A 17,957-nucleotide genomic window follows, 5' to 3' on the forward strand; every position below is an offset into this window, starting at 1 on the left:
CATTTGATAATTTGTTTAATGTCTAATATTGTGGAAATGTCATTCAGGGTCCCTCTAATATGAGTTGCTGGAGCAATGTAATAAAGAACAGCTGAAGATTGCTCAGCACTACTCTACTGATGTTGACCCCAAGCACACAAAGAAAACCCTGAAGTGTATCATAATGGCCAACTTGCAGGAAGAGGGGGTGCTGGGGGAAGAGTGGTGTAAGTACTTCTACCGCATGCTTTAAGATTTGAACAACAAAACCTATTATTGGTTTTGAAAATAGAACATGAACAAGAATTGGAGAAAATCTAATTCAAAAGGGAACAACTGAAATTTGATTTGGAAGTTCAAAAATTGACATTGCTGAAAGAGGGCAAAATTTCTGCATCCACTCTGAATTTAGAAACGCCTCGTTCATGTTTTGATGTTGCAAGCAATTTGAGGCTGTTGCCAAAGTTGAATGAAAGGGATGTAGAGATTTTCTTTAGTTTGTTTGAGCGGGTTGCAGATTCAAGAGACTGGCATGATGAGGAGCAAACTTTGTTGTTACAGTGCATTTTTACTGGTAAAGCACAGCAGGCTTACTCAGCTTTGTCTTCTGAAGCCTGTCAAGAGTACAAAACGGTCAAATCAGCTGTGTTGAAGGCATATGAGCTCGTTCCAGAGGCATATCGCCAATGCTTCAGGGGCTGCAAAAAGACTGGTGAACAAACACATGTTGAGTTTTTGCCAGGGATTTGAAATTACATTTTAACCATTGGTGCTCTTCTTCGGGTGTTACAACATTTGAAACATTGTGTGATTTAGTGGTTCTAGAGCAGTTTAAACAGTCCAAGTGTCCAAGTGAGGCTGCAGTGCTGGATGATGAATATGTGTTGACACACAAGTGTATCTTTGGTGAGCGGTACAACAATGAACACTTTCCCAGTGCAGAGTTTATGTCCCCAAAGTTGGAACAGCATTCTAAGGAAAAAAGTGACCCAACTGTGTGTAATTATTGCCATCAAAGGTCATTGGAAAAAAGAGTGTCCTCTGCTTAAAGAAAAAAGTAAGATGTACAATGTTAAGTCGGCTGGTTTGGCTGCCACTATTCAGAGTCCTACACCTGGTATTACAGCAGAACTGGTTGCTCCATTTCAGATGCAGGTTAAACCAGTAAATACTTCAGAGATTGACTTGTGTTATACTCCATTTGTGTCTGAAGGCTTTGTAAAGCTGCTTAGTAAAGATGTAGTGATTAGTAGAAAAGTTCCAATAAAACATTTTAGGGACTCAGGAGCATCACAATGCTTTGTGAGGGGAAAGATTTTGCCCTTTTCTCCATTATCACACACAGGTAGCTGTGTTCCTGTTCGAGGGTTGGGTCTGCGAACTATGTTTGTGCCTGTGCACAAAGTGCATCTGTCATGTGAATTGGCACAAGGGGAAGTAGAAGATAGGTGTTCGTCCAGAACTACCAGTTGAAGGGATTGACATTATTTTGGGAAATGACCTGGTAGGAGGTCGCGTATGTACACCTACCTGACCAGCCAATACAAATACATACTGTATGTCTGCTTTAGTTTCAGAAACTCCAGAGGTCCCTGAAATAGAGAAGGCAGTGTATACAGTCTCGTCTTCAGAAACGCAAGCGGACACTTATCCAGAGGGGAAGAAAAAGAAAAAGAAAAGAAAATGCACCATATTAAGGGCAAGGACAATGTGGTAGCAGATCCCCTGTCACGTGCACCATTGTCGTGTTTGTTAGAACTGCCTATCATTTTCATGTTTCATGAACCATTAAAGGGCTTCCTTGGATGTATGGCCACTGGGTTATGTAGATAATGCGCTGACCTGAATGGGTGTTAGAGATAATATTGACGTGGTCAGGTGTTTAATATAAAATGTGATTTATTGTAACTAACAGTTTTGTTTGTTTTTGCAAGGTGGTTTGGTTGCTGGGATCTGGGGATTGGCTAATAAGGACTAATGATAGGAGTAGGAGTTCCTGGGCAGTCACTCTGGCTCTCTCCCTCCTCAAGGTTGCTTGGTTTGTTTGGACTTTGGGTTGAGTTACTTTTGCGTTCTAACGTTGCTACACTTACACACATCCATGCAGTACACACCTCTCTGATAAACTGATAGCACGTCTACCTTTGTTGTTTATTTTAAATAATGTGATTTAATTGAGCAAACATTTTGTCATACCTTTGAGCAAGGTCATGATTCTGTGTGTGTGTGTGTGTGTGTGTCTCTGCTAAATATGCCCAAATAGGGGCATCAAAATCATGGTAATTTCCAGTTAGATCTACAGTGGTTCATCCTTTTATTCTATATTTATATTCTCTAATATTAATAAATAATAAAATTGCTTGAGATTTAATTAAAAACGCCAAAATAAAAAGTGGTCAAAACAAACGTGACTGACGGTTGACACATGGTTACACACGTCATATGGTTTTGTTCTGAATTTAATCTGAATAAATATGGAAAACATATCTTTTATGTCTAACAGATAATATTAATTCAATTACATTTTAATTCAATTTTATTTATAGTATCAAATCATAACAACATTTATCTCAAGACACTTTACAGATAAAGTAGGTCTAGACCACACTCTATAATACACAAAGACCCAACAATTCCAGTAATTCCACTTTAAGCAAACAGTAACATGATATTTAATACAAATAAATTCAAAAAATAGTTATCATAATAGCATCATAAAGGCATCACCTAAAACCGACAAAAGTAGAGGAGTGGGCTTCCAAACTGAAGGAAAAACAATGCTTTCATATAAAATATAACTATACAAAGCTTCCTCATTGTCTCATTTCGCATTTCGTCTTCTGGAGTAAAAATTATACCATGACAATAACCAGGACTCCAACCCTTATTGTAAATACATAAGAAATATTATTAATACACATAGAACTAAGAAATAAATATATAAATGCGTAAGTTAATTAGACATTTTACTGTCTCTTTCTCCTCTGATTTAGTTTTTTCTTTCTTTGTGCAGTTAATGCTTTAATTTAGTATTTCTCAAACCCCTGAATTAAAGATTTATTGTAATTTTGATAAGCTAGTCACGATTCTGAGACAAATCAAATGCTTTGTTTAATGTCTGCATAGTTAAATCATCATCTATCTATTTTGTATGAAATAAAATGTTTACTAGATTGTTTACTAGATCGCTTGAGATAATTCATCTCTCAAGGGAATCTAATGGACAAATAATTCGCAAAGGTTCTTAAAACATTATTGCTGCAATGTACCACAAGAAGAAGACGGGAAACATGGGTGGATCTTCGAAGCTAGTAGTTTGTCTCCTTGTTGTCTTTGGGGTTCTGTCAACAATATGTGGAGGGTTTTTGTAAGATTGCTATTTTTCTTTGCTTCAGACTAAACGTTGCATTGTTGCAGTGCAGTATAATATTTTCCCGCTTAGAATTAACTTTTGGGAAATGTGGTCAGGACAACACACACACACACACACACACACACACAGAAATCAAAGCAGGTGAGGTTGCCATTCAAGTATTTTAATGAGGTGCCCATGTTGACGAGTTATATACAGCAAAAAAAAAAATCAGATAAAGATATGTGGCACCAAAAACAGTGTTTCCAATAGAATGAAAACATGTACATAAATATAACTCATCCATTTACAATATAATGCACTATATTGACTTCAGAGACTTGGACTTGGACTACTAAGCAGAGTTTGGACAGCATCAGTTTATACGTAGCACTGTAAATCCCTTATAACCTTCATCGTAGATTTTCATTTGCTAGGACCTTCTGTGTGTCAATGTGTAAGTTCAGGGGCAAAAAAAAAAAAATATTACATTGAGTATGAATACACAGGTACATATTTATTTAAGTCTATTACATGGCATACAATGTAGTGTGCGTGGAAGGCAGGAAGATGAAATAACGGTCAAACGTGAAACAAAAAACAAAATATATTTTACAAAGTATTTACATAAACCAATCATGCATCCCCGGCATTGCAAGAGCAAACATACGACTCAGAGTCACTGACGTATTTACACCAAGTGCTTCACATGCAAACTGAAAAAACACATCTGATACCAAGACTGCCAACATCGCTGAATTTGGGTGGGAGAAAAAAAAAACTGGAAACAGTGAAGTGATCGGGGCAGCAGGTGATTTGTTCTGTGTCCAGTTTACTATGTAAAATGTTTTTCCTGTTGCCTTTTGTAACTGATGAGGAAAAACATGTTGGATCAGTGATAACATATTGGCAAGAGGGAAGGACAGGGTGTTTTGCATGTGTCTGGACTGAAGCCCTGAAGTGCCGTCCGCTAGGGCTCAGTCTGAGGAGACGGTGAGGGTTCTTCTTTCTTTTCTGCTTTAGGGGTTGAGTTCAGAGCCATGTCTTGTTTTTTCTCTTTCGCTTTCTCTGGCCCCTTCATCCTGAAACATGAAAGGGAAGAGTCATTCCCACTGAGTCTAACATATGCTGCAAGTATGCTGTCAGTGTAGTTTGTAATGTTGTCCAGCAGAGGTCCTTATTTGTTAAAGAAAGCATGGAAGGTTGTGCATGAGTTAAGGGCTCTAGTGTACTATGAAATAACTAGCGGAGCCCGAAATGTTGTTCAGTTAAAGTCCACCATGAGATAATTTTAGGCCTCCAAGACTGACAGATATATGATAATTAGGTGGAAAAATAAGTATCAGTCAAGAGGGAAGAAATGTGTTAACATGGACATGGCTGCATCCCTTCTCCATCTTGGTTTGTATGTCCACTGGAGGCATTTCAGAAGTGGAGACCTTTACAATACAGTTTTTAGTTGTTTGGCCGGCATGATTTCATGTGTTATCATGTTTCGGTATTGACGGAGCTAGAACATCCGTATCCAGTGAGTGTCATTTCACTGCATCAATAGCCAGCTAGTCTGACTCAAAAGATGTACATTGCTGGGATAAACCCTGACCTGCCTGATCCCTCCCCTCTCGCTTTTCCGCTATCAGCTGTTAGCGCTGCCCAGGGATAGTTGTGATTGGTTTAAAGAAATACAAACAAGCCACAGCGCTTTTTCCCCCTATCCCAGAATAGATAGGTGGAGTAGCCCAACCATACTCCATCGCTGACATAGTGCTGTGGAGATCTGGCAATGCGAGACTAATAACCAGCTGACAAAACTTTCATACCTAAAACGTTAGGATTAAAGGATTATTCTTTTAGTTTTTACTCATGTGAAAGAATTTCTAAAACCACAAGCAACACTATGGGAATTCCCCAAGGCATCTCTAAAAGTTTATAAAGTAAATATATATAATACTATTTTCCTTACAGTCTGTGGAATGTCTTTAAGCACTGCTATAAGAGAAGTGTTAAAGAAGGGGATAAGTCACTACAGGGGGGTGGTTAAAGCAAAGACATGAGGTCAGGAATGTAACTCTGAGAAGTTAAGGTTTTGAGGTCAAAAGTTGTAATTTTGAAACGTTGACCTTGACATGGGAGCAGGCCGGTTACTGGGTAGGACGTCCCAGCTAGAGGTAGAGCTGTCACAGATCAAAAAATACAGAAAGACATAACCAAAACAGAGAGAAAAACTTGGATTTAACATTTCAAAGAGACAGTGTGCAAAATGTTAAAAACTCACTCTCTCTCCCTCCTCCGCTCACATTAGATAGAAGGATTGGAGGTGACATTTTAAAGTAATTGCACACAGCTGGTTGACATTATGAAAGCCAGTGGTTCCCAAAGGGGGATGTAGGGGCACTCTGGAGGCTCCCTGGAACATACATGGGAACTTTGGGAACCCCTGATTAAAGCAGTGGAGAGGTTAAATCACTGACTGGTGGGGACCCACCACATACCTTCATTAATCTGTGGTGATTATGAGAGAAAATATTGGGGAACAGCCATGTTATTGCAGCAGAGGTCAGAGAATCAGATTATCCTTAGCGCTGATCTTAGGGTTGCTTTTAACTTTAATAGTAAAACATTACCAAGAGGATTATACATTTACCGGTATTTTCATTATAGAGTCCAGCCAACACAATGCCAATAATGTTGTTTGACTGTTTTATCAATTTATTAGCAATTCATATCAATAAGGGTATTAGTTTTGATGAGGGTGGCTCACATTTAGCTATTAAATAACTGTGAACCAAACCTGGATTGAATAGGATTTTTTTACAACAAATAAACTTGTCAGTGCTCTCTGGTGAACACACTACAAAATACAAAAATGTACTTATTGGTGAAATATATACCAATATCAATTGTGATGAGCCAAAATCAGCCAGTAACATAGGTCATGTCAGACTCTGATTTACATCAGGGTTTTATTGATCTAAGATCTGCGCTTAAGGATATCTGTCAAGCACAAGATAAAGAAAAAGTCACACTGTCAGTGCAAGTTGTGCTTCCTTGTCAGTAATGAGATCAGGTAAACCACCTGTTTACCGCGACTGATTCACGGTGGAGGAGTGTAAAAAATCTGCCAAGAGATAGGAGATGGAGAATGAGAAGAGACAGGATACTTTCACAGTGACAGCTCCCACAGTTTTCTGCAGATCGCCCAGTTAAACCAGAACAACAGCAGACTGCTGCAGCTATTGGAAGAAACAGAGAAATGGCCGAGCAACAAAGCTAAGCTTCTTACCGTATGGTCTTTACAATGAAGCGAATTATTACAGCCAGACCTACACAGCCACACATCACTCCTATTACTATAGCTGTGACTTCACCTGCAAAAAAAAAAAAAAAAAAAAGAAAAAAAAAAAAACGAGAACTGTTGAATTATTTAGGGTATTGAGTGATCATCAGTAGCATCGGCCAGATAGTTACTTTATTGTTTTTTTTGCAAAAACATGCAGAAAAAACCCATGTAGTCTTACCAGAAGAGAGCTCCTTTCCTGATTCTACAATAAAACAAAAACAAAAGATTGAATAAATTGTTAACAAATCACAGTAAATGTTAGTGCATACGCTTTTATATGTTGGTTTATCTCGGCAGAATCTGCTGTTCAGCTGTTATGTCTAGTTAGTCCTGCTGCCTTTGACAACAGTGCTGATATCACAGGCCTTCCAGTTCAGTCACTCACTACAATGAGCACTTTACACAAATTCTTTCTCCTTTGTCCTTGTCTACCACTCTATCTCCCTCTTTCACATCTCTGTCTTTTTTTCCTCTCCCTTTTTTCTCAGTTAGACTCTTGTGATAACAATGGAGTCACTGTTTAGTTTTTGCAAATCCTTTTCTCTAATCAGCTTGCAACAAACAAACAAAAAAACTCTCCCTCGATGTTCCATACCTTCCTCCCTTTATTTCTGTCTCTCTCTCTATTCCTGCCATCCAAAGGCTCTTTTCACTCAGACCAAGTCACAGGTAATCCTTAAAATGTGCAAATTTTTCGCCACATTCCACTTTTCATTTTAACCGTAGAGTGTGCTAATTGCTAGCTTTGGTCCACACGGCCTCCTGCTGGCTTCTTATTATGGTTTGTATTACGAGCAGCATGCTGGCATTACAATTCACCAAAGTAGACGTGTTGTTAGGCTAAGTTCACAGCAGATTGGCTGTGACATTTTGCAGCTTCAAATGTGTGCAATCTGAAAGGATAAACTCTAAGAATATACTTATATATTACACTAATCAGGCAATATTTGAAAAACATTTTTCCGGTAAATGTCTGATTCCTAACACAGCATGTGCTTATCCTTCATGTCAGCAGTCAACATGATGATGAATTCTCTCTTCCTATATGCTCTGTCTGTCTAACCTGCAGTGAAGGAGGCGAAGACGACCCTGTGGTTGAGTGGCTGTGTCGCGCGGTAGTTGTCCTGCAGCAGCATTCTGTCTGGATCTTCGACTTTACTGGTGTAAAGTATCGTCTCCATCTTTAGCAGCTGGAGTGGAGAGATGAAGAGGAGAGGGATGGGGGGAAATAGTTACAGTCCTGAGGCACTACATTTAAAACAGAAAGTAAGTGACCGATTTAGCAACGTTAACTCCAAGACAGAAATACAGTAAAAGTCACTGAGTAAACTAATTCAGTGAGCAAATGTCGAGTCATGTTAACAAGTGTTTGCACTAATGTAGTTGTAACTAGCTGGATATTATTTCCTATATAATTGGGGACTGTCCATAGAGTGGGATGTGTGGATGAGAGGAAAATGGACAATGAACCGTTTGCTGTGGTCATTTAAGAAAATGGTGCTGCTCAGCACTGTACATTGACCACAGAAATAGAATGAGTTAGCTACACAGTCAGACTTTTCTACTCTTATGCTAATTCTATAGAGCAGTGAAACACAATGTATGGCGGTAGTGATTGAAAAACATTTTTCACCACCGTTCAATAATTTCATTTTTAACTTGAACAGACAAAACATTTCACATATTAATAGGTACCCCAAATGCACAGTTTGTTTATAATGTAACTTCTACTTTAAACTTATTACATACGAGCCTAAAAAAGGAATTGATGAGGACGTTTTTGTAAGATGAAATCTTCCACTAAGAAAACCCATTGACAATTGCTGCACTTAATCAACAAACATCACAGCAATTCCACCAAAACCATCAATGCAAAGGAAAGAAGAAGAAAATTCTCAGTTAAAGTAATTTACACTAATGCACATGAATGTACTGTATTTCCATCTCTGCTGCAATTAGGTCATAATTGATGAGAGAATATATTTTTTTCTTTTTTTGCACTTCTTATAACAGTATAGGATTACTCCATTTACAAATTGAGAAATTAAATGCTAATTGGTGGTTTGATAATATAGCATGTAAACTCAAGAATATAATTTACGAGGCCAAGAATCAGCAGTTGTAGGATAAAATGGTGAAATAATTTAAGTGACTGGCCACCACTGCCGACCCGCCAACTGGAGGATGTTGTGGTTCAGGGGTCGAAACATCTGATGAAAGTTGGACGCCACCTGACGACATCTTCTCCTGGCCGAAAACTACAGTCAGAAGAAAGTGACTAGAGGTGTTAGCATCTAGATGTATCTAACAGTAATGATTAAACTTCTGTTATGTAGATAGTCTGTGATGGGCCAATACAGAAAAAAAGTGTTCATCTTTTATTTAGGCATTAGACAACATTTCAATTCATGTTGGATCAATTTGTCTTATAGAAGATCCATCATGGATCAACAATCAACAATGCAACCAATGTCTGCATCAAAGGTGTACACTGAGTTGAGGTTTGTAGGGTCTACTTCTGTACGCTTTAGATGAGTCTCGGTGTCTCTGCTTCACCTGTGCCTTTGAGATTTGGACCCTCTCATTGAACAGTGTCCAGATCACACTCTGGTAGCAGGGCGGCGTCGTTAGGGAGCCGTTGTAGCGATAGTAGCGCCCCAGATCCTTAGGGAGCAGCGACTGGATGTCAAAGGCTGGGATGGACACCTTCTGATCTGCCAGTGGGTGAAAAGAGGAGAAAAAGAGTATGTGAGGTCTTATAGATACTACTCAAATATGATCAACCTTTGTTTTTTAAAGAGTTAGTTGTAACAGGACACAGAAGAAAAACAACTGATGTGCTGAGTTTATCTCTCCATCATTGTCCCATCGGTATCTTAAATTCCCAAAGCAATGTGTTTCTTTTTATGTTTTGCTTCAGAACAAAATATGTAAAAAAAAAATAAAATAAAAAAAAAATAATAATAATAATAATAATATGTAATAAAAATGGAAACTGCAAATTACTGAGTAGTGCAAAAAACAGATCTAAGCTATTCACTAACCTTTTAAAATATTGTTTAATTTAGAAGAAAACAAACTTTTATAAATCACACTTCCTTGTAAAGGAATGTGTGCTAAACAACAAAATGTGTTTTATATCAATTTCAAGTAGACCTACCAGCATGTTTTTATATAGATATATATATATATATTTGGGCATATATATATATATATATATATATATATATATATATATATATATATATATATATATATATATATATATACACATATATATTAGGCCTTTATTTTGATAGGACAGATGAAGACATGAAAGAGGAGAGAGAGGGGGAATAACACGCAGCAAAGGGAAGTAGGTCGGAGTCGAACTCGCGACCGCTGCATCGAGGAGTAAACCTCTATACATGTACCCGGCCACAACCTACCAGCATGTCTGATGCGGCTCAGGTAGTTGAGGATGTTGTTAAATGCCAGATTGGTCTCCTCACCTGTCTGGGAAACCAGAACTCAGGCTTAAATGTTTATTACATTGCTCAAAATACAACTAATGCTACTGTTTACTAGCGTTGCTTTTATTACCACAATGAGAATTCCTAAAACAGCCAGGCCGTCACTCTGCGTCATTGCTGTGGACATGTTGGAGTAGAGCTCAGAGTTGTAGTGCACCACATGTAGCTGGAGAGAGGAAGAACACTGTCAGTTTGTCCATTCACAGTGGTGAGAAAGAGAAAGATGTCCTGGTTTATCCTCGTGACAGCTGAGGGTTCAAAGAAGAGAGAGAGAGTGGGAGAGACTGGGCGAGGGAAGGCTGCATGCAACTCGGTTTCCTTCTGAGAGTATGACCGAACAAAAAAATAAAGAGTGACGAGGAGACTGATGGGAATGAAAAAGAGCTTAATTGTCTCATTATGTAATAAGACCACTCATGCATGACAGGTTCCATTTTTGTTTTTTATTGTCCTCTCCTTCATTTTGTTTGTGATTTTTTTTTCTTATAATTTCATCGACTCTGCATGATTTTTGTCTTTTTAGTCTGCTTAAATTCCCTCTCGCCTCCACTTCTTCCAACTGCTCACCCCTGAAAAAAACTTTGTGTTGGCAAACCCAAACAGTGACAGATGGAGAGGAACTGAGGTGCAGCTTGCCTTCCCTCCTTACTCTATTCTCTCTCTCTCTTTCTCCATCTTCGCCCCTCCCTGCAAAGGTTATCCAGTCACTACAAGTTTTACATCTTCCTGGTTTTTTTTATCAACAGCAATCTGTCCCAAAACTTGAGTTGAGTCTGTTGCTTGTCTGTTTCTGCACCCCTCTCTCAGCCTACTCTAGAGGATGTGAGTTCTGTGTGCAGTTTCCATCCGTATCCCTAAACCAAGCTGACGCAGCTATAACAGATTTGTGTGTGTGTGTGTGTGTATATATGTGCGTGCGTGTGTGTGTGTGTGTGTGTGTGAGACAAGGAGAGAAAGAAAGAGGGACAGTCACAGAAGAGAAGAGAGTAAATGTAGCAAGAAAGATAAGGACTCAAACTTCTTTTAGTTCCACCATAACCCCATCTTTCAATTCATTCACAGTTCACAGTTCAATTCACAGTTTCTCAAAGGCCACAGTAATGTATTCAACTTAGCTTCTTGTTGTTGTTGTTATTAGTTTAAAACCTTAAGACATTTAGTTTACTGTCTCATATAACCAAGAAAAACAAATCATCACGTTTAGCAGCTAGAACCAGGGAATGTTTGTCAATTTTGCTGGAAAAATGACTGAAACGATTAACGGCTTCATTTTGTGTCGATCGACTAATCAATTAATCAACTAATTGTTGCGGGTCACAAACATTTACAGCTGGGCACTGTAGCTTTTAGCAAACATTACTCCAACCGGAGTAAACTATGTATTTGTTGGAGACCATTTTCAACTGCGGATTAATACAAATTTGGTGAGTATGTATTTATTCGATCACATATTGCATTCACAATAATGTGAACAAAATGTTAAAGCTTTGCTTGCTGACCGGTGTACTTTGCTTGAATTCCGACTTTCATGTCAATCCAATGGAAGCTTGTGTGTGTCCAGTAGAAATATATTCATACACTTAAAATCGGCAGTGTGATCCATTTTGTATCTACTGTTAAATCTTTGTGTAATCATAAAGCGAAAATGAGTTCCATTTTGTTTTCTACTGTCCTTTTTATTGTGAACAGTGTGACTTTTTTGTTTCGTAAGATAAAAGCAGAGATTGATTTGGTAAATATGGATGATGCTCAAAGACTGAGATGGCTGTTCACATGTGAAACATATAAATTAGCCAGTTTTCTTGAGAAAGCCTGGGAGAAGAGGGAAAAAGCTCTTTATCGAGATGATCTGTAGATGAAGATTTGTTGTTTGTATATACTGTGTGTGTGTATGTGTGTGTGTGTGTCTGTGTGTGTGTGTGTCTATATATATGTATGTATATACAGTATGTGTGTATGTATATATTTGTATTCATGTATTTCTCTGAATGATTTGTACATGCAAAGTTTGTGGTGTCCAAAATGTTTGGCATGACATAGAAATACAATTAAACTAAAACTAAAACAAAAAAAAGCTATAAAGGCTCAATTAAATCACACTTATTTCCACAAATTAGAAAATGTATTCCTGTAAACACCAGTTGGCAACCTGGTTCATCTTAATTTTTTTAACCCTATATAAATGTCACCTTATTAGCCTGGTAGAATTTACACTTTTTCATCCTCCTTCATAACAAAGACCAGCAAGTAGATTTCTGTAGATGCAGCCGCCCTCGGGATTTTTGACTCTTGATTCAGAGTCAAAGCTTTTTAAAGTATTTTTTTTTTATTTTGCTTTGGACGTTGTGGTACATCTATTTCTGTTTTTTTCCCATTTAAATAAAATCCAAATTGTCATAATCACAAGCGGTACACTCTCAGTTTATAGTTTTGTATAAACTATTATTATATTACAATCATTACACTACTTGACCGCCCCTTTACTCTATCATAACTGGGTTTTACTATTTACAGTGAGCTGTGTTTGATCGTACCTCTGCATCTGCACTCAGTCCATTGATGGTGTGTTCACTGCCCCCGTGACTCGGGCCGCCGCTGCCCCAGTGGAGGTGCATCTGCACAGCTGTAAAGAGCCAGGGCAGCCCCCCCAGTCCCATCCAGTCTGGCAGGTCAATGACCGCTGAGAGAAGAGCATAACAAGAGCTGACTTTCTCTCTCCGAGTTCAACAGACAAATAGGGAAAGATAACTGGACAAGAAATAACTCTGTAGGCATATGATTTTTCATAAAAAATGTATATAAAATATCTCAAAATGTAAACTAATCTCCTGAATTTGTAAATGGAGAGTAGAAGGTTTGCTGCCAGGTTTTGATTGAGGTTGGTGCAGTATAAACAGATCAACTACCTGGGAGACGGCTAGCTGCCATGGTTACCTGTGTGTCCGTTGTTGTACAGAGTGAAGGGCTTGTTGCCGTGCTGGCTGTAGCCCAGTGGGGTCAGAGGGATCAAACTAGGGTCATATTTAGTCTGGGTGGTTACCACATCAACAGGGGACTGAGAAGTACCTCCACAGTCGGGGAAATACTGTGACCACTCGGACTGACCCACCAAGCCTTTGACAAGAGAAAAGACAGAAAACCGTGATCTCACCAAATCACACAGCCCACTGGCTCCCACTGAAAAGCCTCCATTGATCAGTCTCTTATTATACAAGACAATTATTCTTGTTCTCTTTAGGTTCACAGGCTCGTGGTGGTGAATTTAATGAGGAGTAAATTAAAAATAAATAAATAGGGTTTCACAGTGATCATAATAGGCAGTGGAAGTACATACAACATATTTGTGACTGCACAAGGCATTTCTTTTTTATGTTTGAGCCATTCGGGTTATAAATGATGAACAATACTCTCTTTGCTGTTGATAGTATTATAAAATGAACAGAAAAATATTGAGAAAGTAATTGAGGGAGATGAGAGTGATTCAGGCTCTGGTTCACTGAGTAAAAAAAGAAAGTGGTCTCCCCATTGCATAATAAAAGAAAGTTAGAGAAAAGAGTCCAAAAGAAAAAAAGAAAGTGACATGTGAGTCAAAAAATCTGAATTTCAATTGCAAGGAGAGGAATGCTTTAGAAAACAGACAACACACAAAAAATGTGTCTGTAGTGTGCAAAGAAACGTATCAAATCACATATTTGCAATTGCAGATTTTGCAAATGTTAAAGTTGTTAAAAACAAGCGTGTATGTTTATGAAAAAAAAACGAAGCAAAAGTTATAGACCGAATAAACCCCACAATGCAAGAACAGTGCCATGTGAGATAGATTATGGTTTGGTTGGGGTTGGTGATCATCCCCCCCCCCCTCTCTCTCTCTCTCTCTCTCTGTGAGGAGGGGACTTTACATTAATGATGTGAACACATTTCCTCCCACTGCTCTTCCAGTGTCTGCAACCCCCCACCTTGCACCTCTAATCTGTTCTCTGCCCCCTGCCCCTCACTACTCTCCACAGCAAAGCCCACCACCGCGACCCAACTTCAAAAGTGAGTCCCGCGGCCCGCTACTGGTCGCCATGGAGGTCTCCATGGTAACCAGAGGCCGACAATTCTGTGCCTCTGCGCATGTTCTACCTCTCCTAGCATGCCATCCCGGTCCTGAATGCAGACAGGGACAAAGACACACACACACACACACACACACACACACACACACACACACGCAGATTCACTCACTCAAAGCATGATCAAAATGATGGAATGTAGGACTGACTTTCCCTCAATTTCTTTACGTAACACTCCGTCCCTGGTGGAAATAAACCATGTAATTCTGCTCTTTCGTGTGACAAAATGTTGTGCATAACAAAACTGACTTTCCACTTCAGCTAACGCTCAGCGAGGGCCACATCATGCAATGCTGTGTCACACAACATGCCACACACACACACACACACCCTCAGTCCATATTATGGACCTTGGATGAATCCCAGTGACTTTTATTTTCAAAGTCTTGACAAAAAGACTTAGGTTAAATCCATCTGAATGCAAGACACATGTCAATAAACATATTGACAACCAGTCCAAGATTACACCACATGTTTCTGCACAATACACTTGCTTCCCTATCTACTATAATAATGCCTAAATGGCCTGGCATGTATAGATACCAGTTTGCTCCAGTCACAGCTTCTACAGTTTGCTGTGTATTCTGCATGTACTGTAGATTGGTGTAGCTCTCCTGAATACATGCAGAGAGTGGGGGTCTGTGTGCCCCATTCATTCCCACAATGTCATTGTCCACGGCATAGGCAGCCAGTGTGCGTCCACAACACAATAAACACATAGGTTATTGTGCGCTGCTACAATACAGGGCACGATTTGGTATGCTTTTGCTTCATCCCGTCCCATCTCCCTCTCTCTGTCGAGCACCCTCATCCTCGTGCACCTGCTTCCCTCCGCATGCCTCTCTCTCTGCCTTTTTCTTGATTTCTTCCTCTCTATCTCCCTCCAACCCTTCATCATCTCTGTGTGACTGCTGTGCTCATGCCAGCTTGTTGAACTGTAACTAATACTGACAGAGAGAGAAGTAGAGAAAAACAGAGGGTGAGGGGCTAGGAGATATGAGGGGGGGAAAGCACAAATCTTTACACTTACAGGAGCTTTTATGATAGTTTTAATGTTTTAGAGATGCATATTTAACCTGTGAAAAGACTGCATATGAGTATCATTCAGATAGTTGCACTTATTTTCATTAAACTTCAACAAAAAGAATCAATCATATCAAATGCTAATTCTTCTGGATTTTGTTTGTGGTCTATAAAGCTTTTGATAGTCTAGCCCCAAATTATACATTATGTCTGACATAAAATGTATCTAGATCATATGTTGTCTGTATATGTTGTTGTTTGTCTTTTTTTTATCATCATCTTTTACTCTTTGAATCGCCTTTGCATGAGATTTTGCTCTACAAATAAGCTTCAACTCACCAGTGTAGGTCCAGGTGATTTCCTCTGAAAAAGAATAAAAAGAAAATAAACTTCAACATTCTTATTCTTAGCCCGTTCTTTAAGTTCACAGTGGTTCTTAATATGATTTTGAACAAAAACTGACCACATTAAAAGCATCACATCTGTGGGATTAAATATTATATATTTTGAATTTCTCAACTATTTATGTTGTGTTTTCATCACTTCTTATCTACAACCAGTGCTGCTTCTATATATATAATTTCAGTACAACTCTAAACAACAAATGCACAAATACTACTAAAATCCAAGTGTTATTTTAGTATTTTTACTACATCTTACACTGAACACAAAAACAATTGACAACAGCAATATCAAAGCAAAACAATCTAACACGATGCTGGTTATTTGGTAGATTAAGACCTTACCAGCAGCAGGGGCAGTTGTCCACTGGAAACACAGAAGCATTAGAAAGATAAAAAGACCCAAATAGTCCATGTTAGCCCTCCTTGCCCATACACAGAAATGAATAAAAGCGAACAAGGAGATGAGGAGCAAGTGAGAGAGAAAGAAAGAGAGAGGGATGGGGGAGAGACTGAGTGGGTCCAGCGATCCCACCTGCCACAGCCCTGTTTACAGCCAGAGTAAGTGTGTTACATGCCGGCTCCACTCTGACATACAGGGCACCACAGCAGGTCTCAGGAAGAGAGAGATGAAGAGAACAGAGAGAAAGAGTAGGCAGAGATGGAGATAAATCCGGGAAGCAAAGAGGGACCAGTGAGTGAGAACTAATTCAGCGTTAGGGTGAGAGGACAGAATACAGCACTGAGAATAGGAGGTTACTGCATGGAGACAATGGATGGCAATATAGGCCATATGACGCAAAAAAGCACAGATCACAGGGGAGAAATGTATGAATCTGAGACAAGGTGTCTCACTTGCTAAACTTAAAAAACTTTAAAATGTTTCTGAATTCTTGCAAGAAAGTTGTTTCAGTTTGACAATAAATTAACTCTGACCTCATTTGTCCTCATAACTTTATTAGCAAATACCTGATATAAAAAGAAGATTCAAGACATTTATTTGCCATTTGCACAGGTAAAGTGAAGTAAAGGTACATTGTAATTACTATGCATATCTCTCAGAGTCAACTTAAAAAAAAAAGAATTAAAAAAAAAATTAAATTAAAAAGGCAATGAAAGGAGCTGAGAGAAACAGCAAAGAGAGGATGAGGGTGTATCACACAGTGGTTCCTGACTATAAACTGCTTAAAACGAAGCAATAAACGATATGTGAGCAATCAATTAAAGAGTGATCTTCCTTTCTCAGACTGTTTTGAACACCATTGTACTTCAGCCTATACCAACATGTTAATATCTTTCATATAAATGTGAATCTTTGCTCATTTATGGTCTACACTTTGTGAGGGACATCTTTTTTATACTACGTCTTATATTTTTAATTGTATTCTGTATTGTATTTTCATTTTTTTCATTTAGTGCTTTGGTACAATAATTGTATTGTATAGATTGTTGTGGTTTATATACATGTTAGAGGTCTGAATAGCTGAAACTACACAGTGAAGTACAGTACAGTAAAATGAGCCTTTTCTTTTTACCCGAGTAATCATCTTATGACCCCTTGTGGTTTCCCACCGCCATGTTGGGAAACTCAAAAAGGCCATTTTAAACAAAATACTTTATAATTGTGTAATATACTGTATAGGTATGGTATCTTTATATATATGTGTTTCTATATGTTTCTCATTATGCAGTATATGATGTCATATAATGTGACACACACATTATTTATATATATATATATACTGTATATATAAACATTAATGTTTATTTCATGTGCAAAATAGGCTACTAAAGTATAAATACCGTATGTGGTTCTGAATAGAATAAAGTATAAGAGATTAAGAATAATTTGTAATTTATTGAAAGAAAAACAAATTAAACCAGCCAGAATCAAACACACATGGCCTTTTTCACAGAAGACATTTTGTCACAGCTATAAAAGCACGTGTAAATAATAAAATGAATGATGACTGAATTCCATTTAGCTGCTTTAGTTTTAGGGTTCAGGTATTGTGCATATTGGTTCAGTGTCACACTGTCAGGATTTATACTGGGACACTCGAACAGAATGAAGCCATTATTAATGTGATCAGTAACACCTGTGATTTTCTCACTATGACAAGTCAAAATGTCTACTGTGAAAAAGGTCTGTTGCTATTTCCTCTTCAGTTCTCTGCATTTCCAAATGCAGTGTATAATCTTTTTAGTAATGTTTTTAAGTGTCTCTGTTAGGAT

The 17,957-nt window shown here is 38.4% G+C and overlaps 1 protein-coding gene across 4 annotated transcripts; it reads right to left on the reverse strand.

Annotated features, from left to right (window-relative positions):
- Window positions 1-3,494: 3,494 nt before the first annotated feature.
- On the reverse strand, window positions 3,495-16,457 carry ca14 (carbonic anhydrase XIV). Of its 4 annotated transcripts, none has more exons than XM_039805762.1 (13): window positions 16,068-16,456; window positions 15,661-15,684; window positions 13,118-13,297; window positions 12,718-12,863; window positions 10,254-10,349; window positions 10,100-10,166; window positions 9,228-9,385; window positions 7,735-7,861; window positions 6,850-6,873; window positions 6,615-6,699; window positions 6,408-6,449; window positions 5,452-5,505; window positions 3,495-4,413 (listed from the first exon to the last, which is right to left on the reverse strand). In XM_039805762.1, exons 1-13 carry the CDS (start codon window positions 16,135-16,137, stop codon window positions 4,302-4,304), a joined length of 1,185 nt encoding a protein of 394 aa, XP_039661696.1. In that variant the 5' UTR covers window positions 16,138-16,456; the 3' UTR covers window positions 3,495-4,301. The 4 variants fall into 4 exon arrangements, 3 of the variants coding, with proteins under 3 accessions (XP_039661696.1, XP_039661697.1, XP_039661698.1); XR_005639707.1 differs by having other exon boundaries at window positions 4,389-4,413; window positions 5,607-6,449; window positions 16,068-16,457; XM_039805763.1 differs by lacking the exon at window positions 6,408-6,449 and having other exon boundaries at window positions 16,068-16,455.
- Window positions 16,458-17,957: the final 1,500 nt, after the last annotated feature.

Source organism: Perca fluviatilis, chromosome 7 (genome assembly GCF_010015445.1).
Source record: "Perca fluviatilis chromosome 7, GENO_Pfluv_1.0, whole genome shotgun sequence".
NCBI lineage: Eukaryota > Metazoa > Chordata > Actinopteri > Perciformes > Percidae > Perca > Perca fluviatilis.